This window comes from Camelus dromedarius, chromosome 14 (assembly GCF_036321535.1).
Source record: "Camelus dromedarius isolate mCamDro1 chromosome 14, mCamDro1.pat, whole genome shotgun sequence".
Classification (NCBI taxonomy): Eukaryota; Metazoa; Chordata; class Mammalia; order Artiodactyla; family Camelidae; genus Camelus; species Camelus dromedarius.
Window position 1 is genome coordinate 34,245,900 of NC_087449.1, and position 17,895 is coordinate 34,263,794.

At 38.1% G+C, this 17,895-nt stretch overlaps 2 protein-coding genes across 4 annotated transcripts in view; one reads left to right on the top strand and one right to left on the bottom strand.

Annotated features, from left to right (window-relative positions):
- TTC39A (tetratricopeptide repeat domain 39A) overlaps positions 1-1,908 on the top strand; it is a 47,081-nt gene extending 45,173 nt beyond the window's left edge. For all 3 annotated transcript variants that reach the window (XM_031465108.2, XM_031465109.2, XM_064493595.1), the window contains 2 exons: positions 990-1,106; positions 1,641-1,908. In XM_031465108.2, coding sequence (XP_031320968.2) covers positions 990-1,106; positions 1,641-1,764 — 241 coding nt within the window. In that variant the 3' untranslated portion in view covers positions 1,765-1,908. The remainder of the gene's footprint in view (positions 1-989; positions 1,107-1,640) is intronic.
- Positions 1,909-7,909: 6,001 nt separating this feature from the next.
- Positions 7,910-17,895, bottom strand: part of RNF11 (ring finger protein 11) — a 35,211-nt gene continuing 25,225 nt past the window's right edge. Inside the window, exons 2-3 of the mRNA XM_010984737.3 lie at positions 11,997-12,166; positions 7,910-10,743 (exon numbers count right to left, since the gene is read on the bottom strand). Of these exons, the coding sequence (XP_010983039.1) occupies positions 10,572-10,743; positions 11,997-12,166 (342 nt within the window). The 3' untranslated portion in view covers positions 7,910-10,571. The remainder of the gene's footprint in view (positions 10,744-11,996; positions 12,167-17,895) is intronic.

Below are 17,895 nucleotides of genomic sequence, written 5' to 3' on the forward strand. Positions count from 1 at the left end.
AACTTTCTCCACATGTACTAGTGTCTACTCTGTGCCAGGACCCTTGCTGGGCACAGATCTTATTCAGACTTTGTCCTCCAGGGCCACCACATTGCCCAGCTACAGGAGCCCATCCACACTGAGTTTTGTGTGAATGGTGCCCTGGAATTTGTAATTCAGCAACTCTGCCCTTAGGGGAGTGCAGATGTTACAAAAAGACAGCTACAGGCAACTCTATCTGGTAAGATCAGGGCTCTGCTAGAGCAAAGCCTAGAGGGCAGCAGGTGCCCCAAGGAGGGACCTAAACCTAAAGCGAGCTACTAGGAAAGGCTTTCCAGGGATGTCAGTTAGATTGGCAAGTTTAACAGGCAGAAAAAACAAGGGAGAAAGAATTTTAAGTGGAGATACAACATGTACAAATGTGTAGACACAGGAAAGACACCTGAGGTTGGGTGACAGTGCTTAGGTAACCTTCCCTACCTGGGTGAAGTTGTAGAGGGAAAGGGTTGCAGATTAAATAAGGGGTGGGGGGGCTAGACTTGAGAAGAGCCTGGATGTTCTGCTTACAAATCTGAACTTTATCCTGTAGACAGGAGAGCCGGGAAGGATACCAGCAGGGCAGATTTGGGTTTTAAAAGGTTATCTCCTAGGTAGCATGGAGGGTGGATCAGAGGGGCCAGATCAGAGACAGGAGACTTCTCAATTTAATAAACCTGGAAAAGGGGGCTTGGGGACTGAGGTGGGAGAAGGATAAAGACATGACATGAGCTATAGGTTCTCTGGGAGTTGGGACCCCAGGGGCAGAAAATTGGAAGGCTCTGCTGTGGATCTTAAGCCTTTTTAGGGCTAGGTAGTGGGAACCTTCCCAAATTGGAATTCAGATCAGGAAACCTCACATGAGGCCACGGGTGTGATCCTCTCATTCAGGGGAGGCTCTGGAGGATTCTGAAGGACATGTCTGAAGGCTGTCTCAAGAGCAGAGCCTGTAAGCCATGTTCTCTGTCCTGCAGTGAAAAGAAGATTAAATATGACCACTACTTGATCCCAAATGCCCTGCTAGAGCTGGCCCTGCTGTTTATGGAGCAAGGCAGAAATGAAGAGGCTGTCAAACTCTTGGAAACTGCCAAGTAAGTCTTGATTAGCCTTGGTATGTCTTTTGTTCCTCATGAGCTGAGGAGCTTCACGCTGGCTGGGGGCAGAGGAGGCCAGACAGCAGTGAGGGGAGGGTGCTGGCAAGGGCAGTGTGGCAGTCCGGCGGCTAGGCTCATGTTCCTGGATCTCAGCTCTCACATGGCATAGAGAGGCTTCTTCCTCAATTTATCAATGAAGAATTGAAATCCCAGAAGTGGGGAGTGAGTTACCCAGGGTCACACCACAAGCCAGCTGCAGGAATGCTGTGAAGACCCAGGGCTCCTGCCTTCTAGCCCATGGATCTACCTCTTGAAACCACTCCCTCAAGCTTGGGGACCCAACAGGACCAAAAGAGGTTCCTCAGGCCATGAAACCAAGTGATCCCTATTAGGTTGGGCCCAACTCTTTATACAGAGAAGGGATTTAAGCCTCTAAAAACCCTCCTGGCTAGCAGGCTCCCACAGTTCAGACTGAAGGAAAAAGCACTTCTTGGAGCAGCCTTGTATGTCTGATTCTTTGGTCTCTTCTAGGCAAAACTATAAGAATTATTCCATGGAGTCAAGGACACACTTTCGAATCCAGGCAGCCACACTCCAAGCCAAGTCTTCCCTAGAGAATGGCAACAGATCCATGGTCTCATCAGTGTCCTTGTAGTTTTGTGCAGCACTCCCAGGCTGGAAGACAGAGTCATCTGGACAGAGCTCCTGGAAACATTTCAAAAAGGTCCCCTCCCCCTGCCCTGCCTTTGGGGTCCACTGGTGCTCCAGTGGGATGGCATGACATAGGTCTCTGTGCAGAAGTGAAGCTGGCATTTTCACCAGTGTGGCCAAGGGCCTTTGCCAAGGACAGAGCAGGTAGAACCCTCTGCCTGCCCTATCACATATACGGGTACTTGTTTTTCACTGTGATGTTTAAGAGAATGTATGAACAGTTTACATTTTTCCTAAGAAATACACTGATGGGATCAAAGTTGGCTTAAAAAAAAAAAAAAGAAAACCACCAACCAACCACCTGTAAATCATTGTTTTAACCTATACTGATGAGGTAAATCTGTATGATTCCACAGGCCAAAGTGCTTTTCAGACTTCAGCGAAGTCTCAGCTTCTAGGGCTGGAAGGACCCTCAGGAGGGTGTGCATCTCAGGCTTCAAGGCTGCTGGGGGTTGGACATAGAGGTTTTCACACAGACTCCTACCACTCTACTTCTGAACACTTCATTTTTACTACCTTTGTAAGTTTCCAATTTAAAAAAAACCAAGCATGTCTTTTTAGTTGAGATAATTTTGAATTCATCTGTAGGAAGAAAAAAATCAATTTCCACCAGTAAGAAATGGCGATGCCGAGGCCTGACTGAAGGGGATCTGTGTGGCACTTTCTGTGCTAAAGCCAAAAAATTTGGCAGGCAGTTTCTCAGACGCTAGTCTGACTCCTTGCTATATGCCAAACTGAAACCACTGGGAATAACTTATGAAACATAAAAATCTTCTGTACTTCACTTCAAGGTACATTTATTTACTGACAGCATTTTTCTTAGAAACAGAATGGTTACTCTTGGCCTGTTGTGTATGTTTCAGATTTTTCAGTTGTTAAGAGAAAAGAGGTATTTAAGTAATAAAACATACACTTAAGAGATCATGCAACATCTATTTCAGTAAAATATGTGTTGCTTGAATTCTTAGGCAGGGCAGAAAGATTGGATCAGAAGACATATGGCCCAGGCATGTTTTATTTAGACAAGATAATGTTTAAAGAATTTTAGAGTAAGTTACTAACACTTAAAAATGGAGAGATTTCACAAATAAATCTGGTTTCTGGTCTTTTTTTTTTTTTAATTTTCTGTCAACATTGGACCTCACTCCCACAGGGCAACAATCAATTGGAGCTGAATAGAGGCTATTTTCAAAAGTTATATTACCTTTCTGGCCCCTAGAAGCATCTGAATTTGCAACCTCTGGGACTGTTAAATTGAGGACTCAAGGTTCAGTCAGTGACTAACACCAGGTTTACCATTCACAATCTAACAACTGCATACTTCAACTTAACCATTTCCCTGGAGGAAAAAATCATGTATACAGGAAAAATATTCATCTTTGAAAATGGGACTCCTCAAACACATGAATGTAGTTTCTGTAAGGGAAGAACCACAGACAGCTTTTCCAATCTTCCAGCCTGCTGTATTTAGCAAACACTTTTGAGCATCTGCCAGGGCCTGGGTGGGTTAATCTATTAATATACAACCAGCCTCCTGTGGCTGATACTGAATGAAGTCATAGGTTTTAGGTAAAGCATATTCTCATTAGGAAAACAAAACAGAAAACACTCATCCAGGATCTTCTTTTGCACTTAGTACTGTCAGAGCAGAAATGCTATGAAAAGGAGTTCTCATTTTGTTAGAACTAGATAAAAGAATGCGTTCCACGGAGGGCAAGTCCTTTGTAAGCCCTCTCTCCAAAGCCTGGATGCCCAGCCTATTTCCAGGTTGTTGGGCAGGGTGAAAGGGGTGATTAGAGCCAGGCTGCTGAATGAGGGTGGTCTGCTGTGGCTCCCTCACATATCAGAATGCTACCTACTGCTGTATAAAAGCATGGGTCACAGCATACCAAACATAATTTGCAAAATTGCCATTTACAAAAAACTTTCATCTCAGTGTTCATCTTCGGTGCTTTTATTTTTAAATTTTCATGCCAGGATAGTTTCATTGTTGTTACTACTTCCTGCTGAGCTTCACTAATTAGCCTTAATCACTTTTACCTCCGTCTGCTGCCCTGGCTGCAGTCTGGCTGATAAGAGAAATCTGTAGGTTCTATCTCCTTTACCCTACCTGCAGTTTGAGATAGCCTATCAAAAACATGTATGTAGAGGAAGGTGAAAACGTTAGGTGTCTGACACCACCATATCCTTGTGCAGAAGCCTCTGAAAGTGAAAATTCTGTCATGGGCTTCTTGTTGTGCCTTGAGCCATTTCTGGTCATTGCTTCTTTAACAGTGCAGACTTTTCCAGCACATCTGCCCTGCAGAGGCAGCCAATCGGGTGGAGAGTTTTGGCCTAGAAATAAGGAGGCCTGAATTCTAGTCCCTTCTTTGCTACTGATTTTCAGAGTGACTGCGAAAGTCATGGATCCTCTGAAGATTAGTACTTTGGACTAGATTAAAGCTCTTTCCTGCTGTCAGCAGTTCTGATTCTAACCCTGGTCAAATCCGTTTCTGGGCTTTCATCTCCAAAAGGATGCAACAGATATATACCTCCCTACCTTTTGCCAAAGCCTTGTGTCCCCAGGCAGCGTAACCAGAAATGATAGGTTTCCTCAATCAGGGGCCCAGGGAACCCAGAGAGCAAATAATCCTCATTTAGGGCAAGTGTGAATCCTATGCATCCAAAGGAACTCAGTTGATAGGAAGCAGCAACTATGTAACATGATCTGAACAGGCCCTTGGCAACAAGAAATTCTACCTACACTTTTCACTGGTCCCAGGCCTTGGACTCAGCAGGGTGGCTTCCAGCAGTATGCCGGTCCCTATCAGCTCTCCCATGTGTTGGCAGGATTCCCTATTCCTTATCTCTCAAGTCAGAATGGGAGTGTTTCCAAGACAGCTATCGTCATTCACAGCAAAAAGCCACGACCTGACAGCAAAGCCAGGACCCTAAAAGGCCAACACCAACCAAACATTTGGCTGAGGTCCAGGTGAAAGATTCTCAGCTACTGAAGAACAGCACTAGGAGGATTTCAGAAAGCCCCAGCCTGCAGACTGCTTGAATCATTCAATAGGGAAAAAAACCCAAAGATACTCTCTGGAGTTGCTCCCAAGTTTATTTCTTCTAAGATGATGGGGAGTGGACAACAATCTTGTTCGCTTCAAATTTAATGCCCAGCAGTGTGCCTTTTCAACAGTTTTCTTTTGTCTTTAGCACCATCACACATATTCAGTAATAAATGAAAGGTGCCTGAATTCCAAAAACCAAGCAGCAAATGGGAACTTCTCATCCCCGCCCTTAGATGCTACTTTCCAAGGCTGGAGAGTGCCTTTCTGCTTGGGTTAGCACAGCACTGTGGAAATCTGGTGCAAAGTTCATTACTGCCCAACAGGGTAAGTCTATAAACAAGGAGCCTCATTTAGGAGCTTGAAAAATCCATTTCTAAGTGAGCACTCTGAGTTACTTCTACTGTATAATAAAGCCCTTACTTGGGGAAGACATACAATTACAGAAGATTACTATGGACTTCTAAAAGTTGACATTCAAGTTTAATCAGATACATAACTAACATCTCACAAATAACTGGATTGGATGGTTTTTTCTTCACATCATTAAGACTTTACAACACCAGACACCAAATGCTCTGGGTAGAATACTAGCTAATAAGTGCTGACTACTTAACAGTGCCTTGCATGTATCTAATCCTCATAACCACCCTATTAAGTAGGGCTATTACTGCCATTTTACAGATGAGAAAATTGAGACAGGTTAAATAAATAACTTGCTTAAGATCACACAGCGATTATGCAGCAGGAAGATCTGAAGCCAGGCAGCAGACTGACAGTCAAGCTTTAAAACGATCAATTTAAAGTCAGCTCCGACTTGTATTGACTCTTGGACCACTTTTAAGGATGGAAAAGGTACTGGCTAATAACTCCAACACTAGAAATCCTTGGCTTGAAGCACATGTCTATGTGGCATGGTTCCCCTGTTGCACTTGGTATCATGAGGACAGGGTCCAACTTGGACAAAGCCAAAAGAAAAAAGGCAATCCTTAAGCAACAGTATTTGCTCATAAAATCATTGGGATGTTGGAGGAAAAGGTATGATCTAGTATCCAGTTAGAGAGGTAGGGCTCCAGTCAGCTACTCCAGAGATGGGAAGCGAAGCCTGAACAGATGTAGGAGCGCAGGCCTGGACTGAGAGGCTTGAGGCATTTTTGAAAGCACAAAAAGCATGTCTCCGAGGCTAACAAGTTGAGTACTATAAAAGGAAAGAGGCAGAAAGCCTATCTCCAGTAAAGAGTTTGGATTTTATTCCCTGCACAAGGGGAAGCAATTAAAGTTCTAAGGAGGGGGATGATACCATCCAATTTACTCAAAATTTTATAGGTTGTGTGAAGACTGTTTTATATAGGGTTAAACATGGAAGCTGGGAGGCTAGTGCCATGCATGCCAAAAGCGAAAAGCAGTAATTGCTTCTGCTTTGTGAGCTGATAAAAATACCTCATCTTCCCTTGACCAGACTTAGGGAGGAAAATATTTCAAAAAGCTAAGTGATAATAATAATCAGGCTCAAAGAGTCAATATGAGTTGGAATTTCACATTTTTTACCCTCACGAGAAATCAGAAATCCAGTTTATCAAAATCCATACCCATAAACAATACTTGTAGTAAAGACCAACATGAAAATGCCCCATTAGCACCTGTCTCACTACTAAGAAGAATGGTTATTCTTCTTCCTCATATTAAAACAACAGTGATTATTAAGGGCCATGAGGATAAATGGTTTGTGAAAAACAACTTCCTGTCCTATACCCTGTAGCTATTAACTGTCTGTGGGCTAAGTTCAGCTACCCTCGTGGAGAGAGGATCATTATTTTGCACTACTTCAAAGCTGAAGAACTAGCTCTGATTCTGGAATTGGTAGAAGTTATTCCCAAACCTTGGGTATGGACAGTGCTGGAAGTCAACCTCATTGTCTTTCTGATAGCATAGTCCAGGCTTCCCCATTCACACAATGCTTAAGACTTGCTTTTGGATCCTAAATGACTAGATTAACTACAATGTGGCCCCCCGAGAAAAGCTGGGCCCCTCACTTGCTAAGGCAACCAAACTGTCTCATAAGCATTCAGAGTTCACCATTATAACCAGACACTTGAGGTAAAAACCCTCAGTTACTTTTTTCAATTTCCTTTTCTCAGCACCAAAAAAATCTAGTCCATAAGCACTGATATTATAGGTGTTCAAAGCAAATAGGTGCTGGTCATCTTTTGATCACAATCAGTTTTAGATGCCTAAAATCTGTACCTTATTGATACTGCTGCTTCATTCATATGCAGAGAAAAACAAACTTCCTGTGGAAAGCTTCCAAAGATGAATAAATCTTCCAGTGGACAGGGCCTTTTCTCAAGAAACTAAAATGTAAAAGAAAGTATCTCTTAAAGTGTCCTTTAAAAAAAGATAATGATACTCAATGCAACCATGGAAATTTTGTAGTTGAACATTTTTACTCTATACTTTTTAATTTAATGATGGCAAAATACTTAAGAAACAGGAACCAGGGGGAAGAAACAGAAGGAATTCAGCTGTGCCCCCTAAAGGAATAATATACTGCAGTCAGGAGAAGGCTGCATAGGACTCTGATGGCCCTCATACCCATGCCTCACATGATGGGAACATCCTGAACCAGGCCTGTGTCCTAGGGAAGTCTCACTGAGTATAAGACTAGAGCAGGGAGGCTACATAAGGTACAGAAGGAGGGGTTACAAACTATCTTCTCTGGCGTTCTCCCTACCCAGGAAAAGAGTAGTTGATCTTTAAATTCAGGTGAGTAAATTTAATATTACTTCAGGAGATATTAACCAAAACTCCAACTTTTCTCATGTCCACCAATTTCAAAGGCTTAAAAAATTAGTTGGGGTTATTACATTAGCTATGATGCACTTACATGCAAGTGTCATCAGTTGACTCTCAGAAACTGACTGCTAGCCAATGTCTTTGTAATAAACAAACATGGCCACCAACTGCCTGCATTTCTGAATTATGCCAAAGAAACTTACCTTCTTTCCTATTTGCCGTTTTCAGTCTCAGGACCATAGGCAGCTCGACTTTTGACTCGTTTATTGTTACTCCTTTTTAACAATGCATGCTTCCTTAAGAAGGAGCTTTGTACACAGAGAATTTGTTACCTCGATGCTCACAGTACTTTGTTTTATATCACACAGACATTGAAAGTAGTGGGAGAAGTCTTCTAATACCTGGTTTAAGAGATGCCCTATAAAGAATACTCATTTTTAAATTTTTAAAGTTTGTGTTGACCAAACTACAAGTATCTGAAAGTATTTCAACTTGTTGGGTTTACATTTAAGTGAGTAAGATTCTATTATTTTTTTCTTAGTCAGGCTTTTCAGATATTTCGAACCAGATATTACTGCCAAGACCAAACACATCGAAATATGTTGTGCCTATTACTTGGCTTTGGAAAATCTGAAGCTATCAAACTTCTAAATTTATGATTAGATGGTATTAAATGCCAAGCCACAAAAAATACTTCCCCAAAAGTATACATAGCTAGAAATTTTAAAGCAATTAATTAAATTTATACACATGTGTTTTAAAGAAAGCATTAGATAAGTTGGGGAATATTCTTATGTAATCAACTCTAACTTTAGTCCTTTACAACTGTATTATAACTTTATTTAATTCAGTAAAAGTCAAAATTGATGGTTCTTAATATGGTATGTGGAGATCAAAATGAAAGAATACAAAGTACCTTAAAAAAAAAAAAAAAGCCATTCAGCTCAATCCTGGTTCCTTCATTATTACTGCCAAACTTCTATAAAAGAAGGCTTGTAATAAAGAAAGACTAACAGAAACATAGAAGATGATTTAGGAAAAAAATTTCATTTACCAATTTTAACAATCTAGAAAAAAAGAAAGTCTGACTATAATACTGGCTGACAGACATCATGTTTAAGTAGAAAACACAAAGATAAAAAAAGTAGTATCGCTGAAAATATTGCACAACTTCAGGTGTTTCCTCCAAATTTGCTTTATGTAATTGGGTGGATATAAATTAATGAACAAAAACTTGAGCAAGATACATGTAACAATTTAACAGAACCTGATAATCTAATTTTTTCAATTTCTCAAACTCATCATGGGGCTCATAAGAAAATTAACCAACGTGAATACTACTACAGTTGAACATCAAATCTTTAAGAAGTGCTTATGACATAGTAAATTCCTCTATAATGCAATTATGAAGAACCCTTCAAGAGTTTTGTGTTTTGTATGTAGAAAAGTGTTAGAGTCAAATTTTCAACGCAATATAAAATAATAAGAAACTTTTCTGATTTGTTAGGTTGAGATTGCATCTCCTTTAGCTAATAAATGATTTCTTAAGCTGTAATATCACTGAGCTAAACAAATATGTCACCTTGGAATACATAAGGAAAAATAAACACATGCTAAATGGATAAAACATTACAACTACATCTTTACTAGACCACCTCTACCTCTAACACTTCAGAAGCTTAGAGATTCAGAGTGTTCTTACATGAATTGCAAGAAAAAGACAAAGGAGAAATTCTTTCTTTTCTGAGATCACAACTATGAAGTCATGTGGTTATACAAATTTTGCATTTGTGTGCAAAACATGAAACACATTTATCTTAATTCTCCCTGCTTAAAACTGTCAGTCAGCTAGCAGGACCTTCCTCCCAAGAAACATAGACTGAGATGTGTTTTATATAACTTCAATAACCTCAGCACTACAGTAAGAGATGCAGTATCCTTTTGCTATGGTTCAAGACAACAGAGAAGGAGGTCACAGGAAAGAATAAATCAAAACTATTACAACTGAGAAACTTTTCTCACTTTCACCATGGTGCCACTTTCATTTTACATAAAGCATGGTGGTATAATTCAAGCTCAAAAAATCAGAAATCTTAATATTTAAAATTTACCTTGACTTTTAATTATCACCATATTAACAACCAAAATAATTAGATAAAATACATAGGAAAGGGTAATATTAAACCCCACTTTACTAGAGTTGGTTTCTTGAGACTAACTCTATTTTTATAGAAAAGGGATAGTGCATCTCAGTTTGCTTACAAGCTAGGAGATCACTTTGAATTCTGCATTTCCTAACTGCAAACAGATATAGCACTTATAACAGGTTATAAATAAACTGGTTTTCAAGCATAGAGCCAGCCCCAACGATAATAATACACTATTTAAAAAGACCTAAGGCAATGAATTCCATTTCCAATGGAAAAAAAGAACTGTGCAAACAAGCTTAAAACTACTTTTTTGTGCCAGTGTTATAAAATGTAGCTTTTAATAAAACCTTGACCCAAATGCCAGCAACTTCAGAAAAGAATTTGGGTTGGGGGAAGAAGAAAGTTATTTCATTTAGGAAAAACAACCACTACCTTTTTCCTAATCTTCAATACGCACAATTTAAACATATACAGCTGCTGTAACACTACACAATTCCTATGTACTGGAGCAACAACAAGATCTAAATACAATTATATTTTAAACACTGGGTCAAGGCTTTACGTAAAAATACCATTCTACTTTCCCCCTAAGTTTCTAAAATATCACGTACTTTCCCCCAACATCTGCAGCCATTCAGGAATTTTTAGGAAACTTTTGTGCATGATCTTAATTCCTAATCCCTGGCTCTTTGGGCTCAGTGACAAAAGATCAAAACCACCAAAAATGATGGTTCACTTGAAGTCAGGTAAGAGACCCTGGCTCAATTAGTCTCATAGGATGAAAGCAGTGCTGCATCAACTGGCTCCATGCAGGAGGGGCACGTGAAGGATCTCATCAACCAGTCATCTATACAGTCCAGGTGATAGATGTGCATGCACGGCAGAAATCGAATTGGGTCCCCATAAACAAAGTCCATCATACAGATCACACACCTGTTGAGAGTGAGGGAGAGAAATCAGAAAGCAGTTTTAGAGAAGTCAGCTACCTCGAATACTCCTTAAAATCCCTATTACAAAGACACTGTCAATATGAACGGATGGAAATGGCTTGCCTGTCATCCTACCACCTAAGGATGCAGACTGAATTCTTTCCTAGTAAGTGTTAATCCATCCAAAATCTCTCATTTCAATCACCTGGGAATTTGAAAACGTTGCAAGCATTCAACAGGGCAAAGAAAAAGGGACCACGTGGTGATAAAGTCCATTGCTAGAACTGTGCTTGTAAAATAGCTACGTTATAGTAGGCAATTAAAGGAAATCATCAGATTAATTTTGTTTACTTAACTGAATTTTTAGTGTGAGCCCAGAAGTAAGACAGTTTTCACTTTAATAACTACATGTTAAACAGAGCTACTAATTTCAGCCTACTTCCTAGGCTGCTGTAGGCTAAAGGTCTCTTCATTAACTCCAGTTTCAAATTCACTGCTCTCTCCTACAGGCTCAAGAAGCAACCCAATTCTGCAGTGTTCCAGAAGTCAATATTCTACATAGGTTATGATCTTAAGTACTAACACTAAATGGTGCTATGGCTCAAACAACTAAACAATGATATAGTAAATCAGATTATGCCTGTGTTGGTAAAGGCCATTCTCAACCTAAAAGGAGAATGGTTCTCTCCTCATTAGGGATTCTCATGCAATAAATGAACACTGAAGACAAAAACTAAGAAACGGATATATATTTTCCTCGTATCACTAAAACCTTTAGCAACAATTTTAATAGCTGCATAACTACCAAAGTATTCTTATATTTTAATTTACTTAACTCTTCCTCTATTATTGTTTTTCACTATATAAAACTATGGTGAATATCTTTGTGCATAAAGCTCGAAGGGTTGGAGTGGGGTACATATTTTGCAATTGATCCTAAGAATCAACTGTCTCAAAGGGTTTAGATCTAAACATCCTTGACACTAGGTACTAGTTCATACTTAAACAGGTGAATCATTTTTAATTGACATTAACTATCATCCAAGTGGACATAGGCAAGATATAAAATGATCAGAATTCACACCATCATTTATTTGTTAGCTATTTTTATATGAAAAATTTCCTCAATTGCTCCATCTGAACATTTTCTTGCATGAAAAATTAAATATCTAACTTCCAAAATGCAGAAAAATATTTTTCAAAAACAAATCTCTGAAGATAGACTTTTGAAATGTGTGTAAATTAACTGAAACTTACTCCCGGATCTTTTTTTCTGATCCATCTCTTCCAGGGTCATAAACTCCTTTAGGCAGATGCTGTATAAGGCCTATTCTTTGAGCTATCCTAATTTGTTCCTCTTCAGTCAGCTGAGTTGCTAGGCGAGTCTGGCTAGGTGTTGGATGATAGACCGGAACTGGAACTTGTTCCTAAATTTTAAAAAATGGAGAAAAGAATTATTTTAAAAAAATCTGTTTTCTGGGGTTATGTTTTCCTCTGTTTCTTCTTTTTTTGGCTAGGGGAGGGGGCCTTAGGGAGAGGCAGACTGGGCAAGTGTGCAACAGCATGAGATTGTTTTACCTTGCCTAAATTTTAGCATATCTGACTTATCTTTAAAGGATATAAACTTTACTGGAAAACTGGCATGGAATATTACCTGAAGTATTTCTACAGGAAAACCATATAACCCAGATATATTCATTGCGGACACACAAATAGATAAATGAATGTAACTAATTAATTAACCAAACAGACTTCATTCACTGTTCTGTAGGTCTCAATGGAGTTCTGTGGCCTCAGTATATCATTATTTACATTAGAACTGGCCATTACAGACTCTTCTCATTTGCAAACTTTTCTTTTATGTAGACGATAACTTTAAACTTAATTTATTATTTATTTGGAAAGACTGGACATTGTTGCAATAAACTTCCATACAATTTCTTTTAGGCTTTTGGATACATATTTGGACATGATAACTGACTGAGCCAAATAGAGGCCACCTTCCTTCTAAATGGAATACATAAGCTTTTAGGAATATAAATTAAATAGCCAAATATCTACTCATAACATTTACTTACTTGTATAAATTACTATATAAAATAAAGCAATTTAGACTCTTGACCTCTGAATAATGTAGAAGTTATGGGTGCTGACCCCCACAATGGAAAACCCACCTATTACTACAATTAGCCCTCTGTATTCCCAGTTCCACATTTGAAGATTCAACCAACCATGGTTCATATAGCACTGTAGTACATATTTGTTGAAAAAGTCTGTATGAGTGGACCCAGGCAGTTCAAACCCATGTTATTCAAGGGTCAATTGTATTGCTTTTTTTTCCTACTCACATTTATGAAATAATTTTATTCACACTCTTTATACATTCTTTCAACAGATACTTGAATTATTATGTGCCAGCTGATGGGGAGTGAAGAGTAAACAAAACAAAGTTCCTACAGTGATGAAGGATGCTGCTTAAGATAAGATACTCAGAGAAAACCTCTTTGATGAGACATCTGAGAAGAGACCTCAGTGAAGTATGATAGCACATCTCTGACCTAATGGTTTCATTGTGGCTAGATCCATTTTTGAGCCACCTAATATAGTGTTTCAGAGAACATCTCTACTGAATAAACTGAGACATTAACACCTTCAATCCATGTATGAAGTTTTCATGGGAAATCTTATTTAAAGCCACAACTACCTATTAACATTACATTAGAAAGTGCTATTTCCATTCATCCTGTAGGATCACTCATGATCTCTACAATTAAAGCACTTGCTTACAACGACAGCCAACATTTGCAATTATGAGATCATGTCTCCAGGAATAATTGCCAAAGTTGTGTTAAGCTTTAAAAATTATTTTGTGAAATAACCTCCATTAACATTGAGAACTAGCATCAACTGAGGCTGTTCTGAGCCAATAGCTTCTGTGGCTCAAAATAAAATAGCACCCAGAGTGACAGACTTTATATGGGCTCAAGTATAAATATCCTTTTCAAAGAGAAATTTTAGGGGAAAGTCTCAAATACATATAAATAAGGCTCAAATACTGAAATATTTAATTCAAGGAGAAAGACACTTCACTACAATGTTTAAAAGATAACATTATGTTTTTTTAAATTAGTCTTAATTCTTATAAACCCCTTTTCTGACAGTAGTTACTGAGTTTCTTGTCAAAGGCAATTCAACAACTTTAAGTATTCCTTTTCTCTGAGATTCAAAACAAATCTATAATTAAAAATCTCAAAACCCAGTAAATCCTTTATCAAATAATTAAGATTTATATTCTCTGGTACAAGTAAAATGCCAGTTGTTCAAAGTTTCATGTTTTATGAATTTCCACATTAAATCATTAATGGTTACTTTCATATGTCTAGTTCATCATTTAGGAAATAATAACCAAGTATGTGAATGCTTATCAGAACTGTATTCTTCATCCAAATTTATTTATTTAGTTCATATTACATGCAAAGGAGACATCATTTTATTAGTAAGTATGATTCGTACATCCAGCTAACCTTAGGGTTAAGTTACTTTTCTGTCACTTAACAGAGTGACCATATTGAAGTGATGTGATTTATATGGATTACTCTGTATTATAAAACTGCTATAAGACTTAAATGAGGAAGATGGTGAACCTTGGAATGGTAGAAACTCAATAAATGGTAGCTATTATAACTATTAATGTTATATTTAAAGAGCTATATCTATTATTGCAGCCCATTTAGCTGTTTCCTCTAAGTTTCATGCTTGCCCATCTTACTGCCTTTATTCTTGATATTTCCTCTACTTCTCCCCGCAGGTCCACTGTTCCAAATTATACCCTGTCTAGCGAGTTACTGGTGTAAATGAAGCTTTCCCCAATCCTCCTTCCTGCCACCCAATATTGAGAGACTCTGCCCTCTTCATCTTAATTACATAGGTGTATACCTATTAGAGAATTAGGAAGATTATACAGAATACAGTGAAACTTCAGTTAACAAGTGCAGTCATCAAGACTCAATTCTTCTGGCTTTCACAGAGCAAAGGAAGCACAAAACTGACTTCATTTCTCTAGCACAGCTTGAAAGCTTTCTTTCAGCCCTGTATATCTGCAGCACTGTGCCCATAGGCATTTTTTTTTTTTTTGGTTTATTAAGTTTTTTTGTAATGAATATTTCCTTTTAAACAAGTTTGTATAGGTACAAAAATTTTCAGTGTGTAGGTCAAACTCAGAGAATCTTCTATAAGTAACATGTATATTATCAAAGCCCTATTTTATGCACTAAAAAAATTAACTTTGTTAACCAGGCTTTATAGTGCACATAAAAGTTACATGACCCTTCAGTTACTAATGATCATAAACATGGCTACTGCATCTCTGGTTTAGATACTCACCTCTTCAAGGTTTTATACCTAAGTGGGCAAACTTTCAATGCAGAAAAATTTCATAGTTGAGAGTCAAAAAGACTGTCCTTGCTCTGCCACTTAGTAATCATAAGACTTTGACCAAGTTATTTAACTTCTATGCGCTTCAGACCTTTTATTCATATTAGGGATGTATTTTTTTTTTTTTTTTTTTGGTAGTTGTTAAATCAAGGGAACAGTCTAAGTATCATTTAGATATTTAAAATGATTCATCATTCTAATTTCAGTTTACATGCAACTTTCCAGAAAACCTCTATAGGGAAGGAAATGACTAAGAACTCCTGATATTTTAAAGATGGATGTGGCCTCACCCTTCTTACCACACACACTCAATTTTAATTCCCATCATACTTGTTAACAATGACCTAAAGTGGGGAGTGTGTAGCTCAGTGGTAGAGTGCATGCCTAGCATGCATGAGGTACTGGGTTCAATCCCCAGTACTCCATTAAAAAATAAATAAACCTAATTACCACTCCCCCCCAAAAAAATTTTTAAATGACCTGAAGTTTGAGTTATTGTTTAGTAACTAGAGATCCAATGTAATTCTAGGTGGCAAAAACGGCATCTTGTTTCTAATGTCAGGTAGGAAACAATGAATAGAAGATTAGACAAGGGTATAAAAAATAGCAATTTTTAAAAGATTTGGATTCCAGGACAGTTCAACATTCCCTAACTGATGGCTCCCTGTGCCTAAACTCTTCGTGTGAACAATATGATTCATGCTTTCCCTCTGGGAGTCTGTAATGTATATGCTAAGCAGTGGTGCCTACTCAGTATCCTGGGCTTCCCTAGCAGACAACACTTCACACATGTTGGCATAATTCAATGCTGGAGAATTAAGCACATTCTGTGTGACTCTACTAGGAGAGAACTAACTGTTGGAAGCCTGTGCCTTTTTTCTATGGATCTCTGTATCTTTTTCCTTTACCAATTTTGATCAGTATTATTTTCCAATAATAAATGATAGCTGTGATTACAATTATATGCTAAGACCTATAAGTCCTCCAATGGACTCAAAGAACATTACAGTCTAGAAAATGTTAAGATGGACAGTGCCTGCACTGACTCCTTTGTTTTCAAATAGTTTATTTGGTGATGTTCATTAGAAATGCTCCCCTGGAGGGTGTGGAGAAAAGGGAATCCTCCTACATTGTTGGTGGGAATGTACATTGGTGTAGCCACTATGGAAAACAGTATGGAGTTTCCTTAAAAAACTAAAAATAGAGTTGTCATATGACCCAGTCACCATATAATCCTACTCCTGAGTATATATCCGGAGAAAACTAATCTGAAAAGATATCTGCACTCAATGTTCACAGCAGCACTACTTAAAATAGCCAAGACACGGAAGCAACCTAAACATCTGCCCATCAGCAGATGAATGGATAGATGTGGTATATAGACAATGGAATATCACTCAGCCATAAAAAGGATGAAATGATTCCACTTGCAGCAACATGGATGAACCTAGAGATTATCATACTAAGTGAAGTAAATGAGACAGAGAAAGACAAGTATCACATGATACCACTTATATGTGGAATCTAAAAAAAAATGATACAAATGAACATATTTACAAAAAAGAAAGAGACTCACAGACAGAAAACAATTTTATGGCTACCAAAGGAGGAAGGGGAAGAAGGGATAAATTAGGATTAGATACAAACTACTATAAACAAGATAGATAAACAAGGTCCTACTATATAGCTCAGGGGACTATATTCAGTATCTTGTAATAACCTATAATGAAAAAGAATATGAAAAAGAATATATATATATATATATATATATATATATATATCTGAATCACTTAGCTGTGCATGAGAAACTAACACAACATTGTAAGTCAACTATACTTCAGTTTTAAAAAAATGTTTCTTTGTAAAAAAAAAAAAAGGTGTGTTCTGACAATGGCAGTCACACAGTACTTGGGTCTTACTCCTTTTTCAAAATATAAAGGAATATTTTGACCATTTATTATTTAGCATAGAGAAAAACACTTGAGAAAGAGATGTTACTGCTGAACTAATTGCTGTTAGTGCTGAACTATGCCCCCCCAAATTTTTATGCTGAAGTCCTAATCCCCCAGAATCTCAGAACATGGCTGTTTTTAGAGTCACAAATGTGACTGTTACTGTCTTGGTCTTTTCTCCTGCCCTCTACTCTCTGCCAATAACTATGTCCATGCTGTCAGCTAAAACTATTACCTAATATAAATGATTCATAAATCAATGATCCAGTCTAGATCTTGCTTTTAAACTCCAGGCTCTACTTGGACAGTCCTAAATCAAAGTTCCCCCAAAGTACCTCAAATTCAACTTGTCTAAAAATGAACTCACCTCCAAAATCTGATCTTCAACTTCCCTATCTCAGTAAATAACAAGATCACTTTTCTAGTTGTGTGAGACAGAGACCTCTTGGCACCTCTCCCCCTACCTTCCATATTTAACAACATAACCAAATTCTAATGAACTTATTTTCTACTGAAATGTTGACAGAATCTGTTTGTTTCTCTACATGTCTATTGCCAATACTCCAGTCTAAGTTTCAATTTCTTTTTTTGGTGTATAATATTAGCTAGCAAAATCTCAGTTTGTTCTTTACACAGAAGTGATAGCAATCCTTCCAAAACAAATACAACCTTATGTCCTCCTCAACACACCTTAAAACCAGTTCAGTAGCTTCCCATTGCTTTTAGAATGGAGGTCAAAGTCTGTAGTAAGACCTCCAAAGCCCTGCATA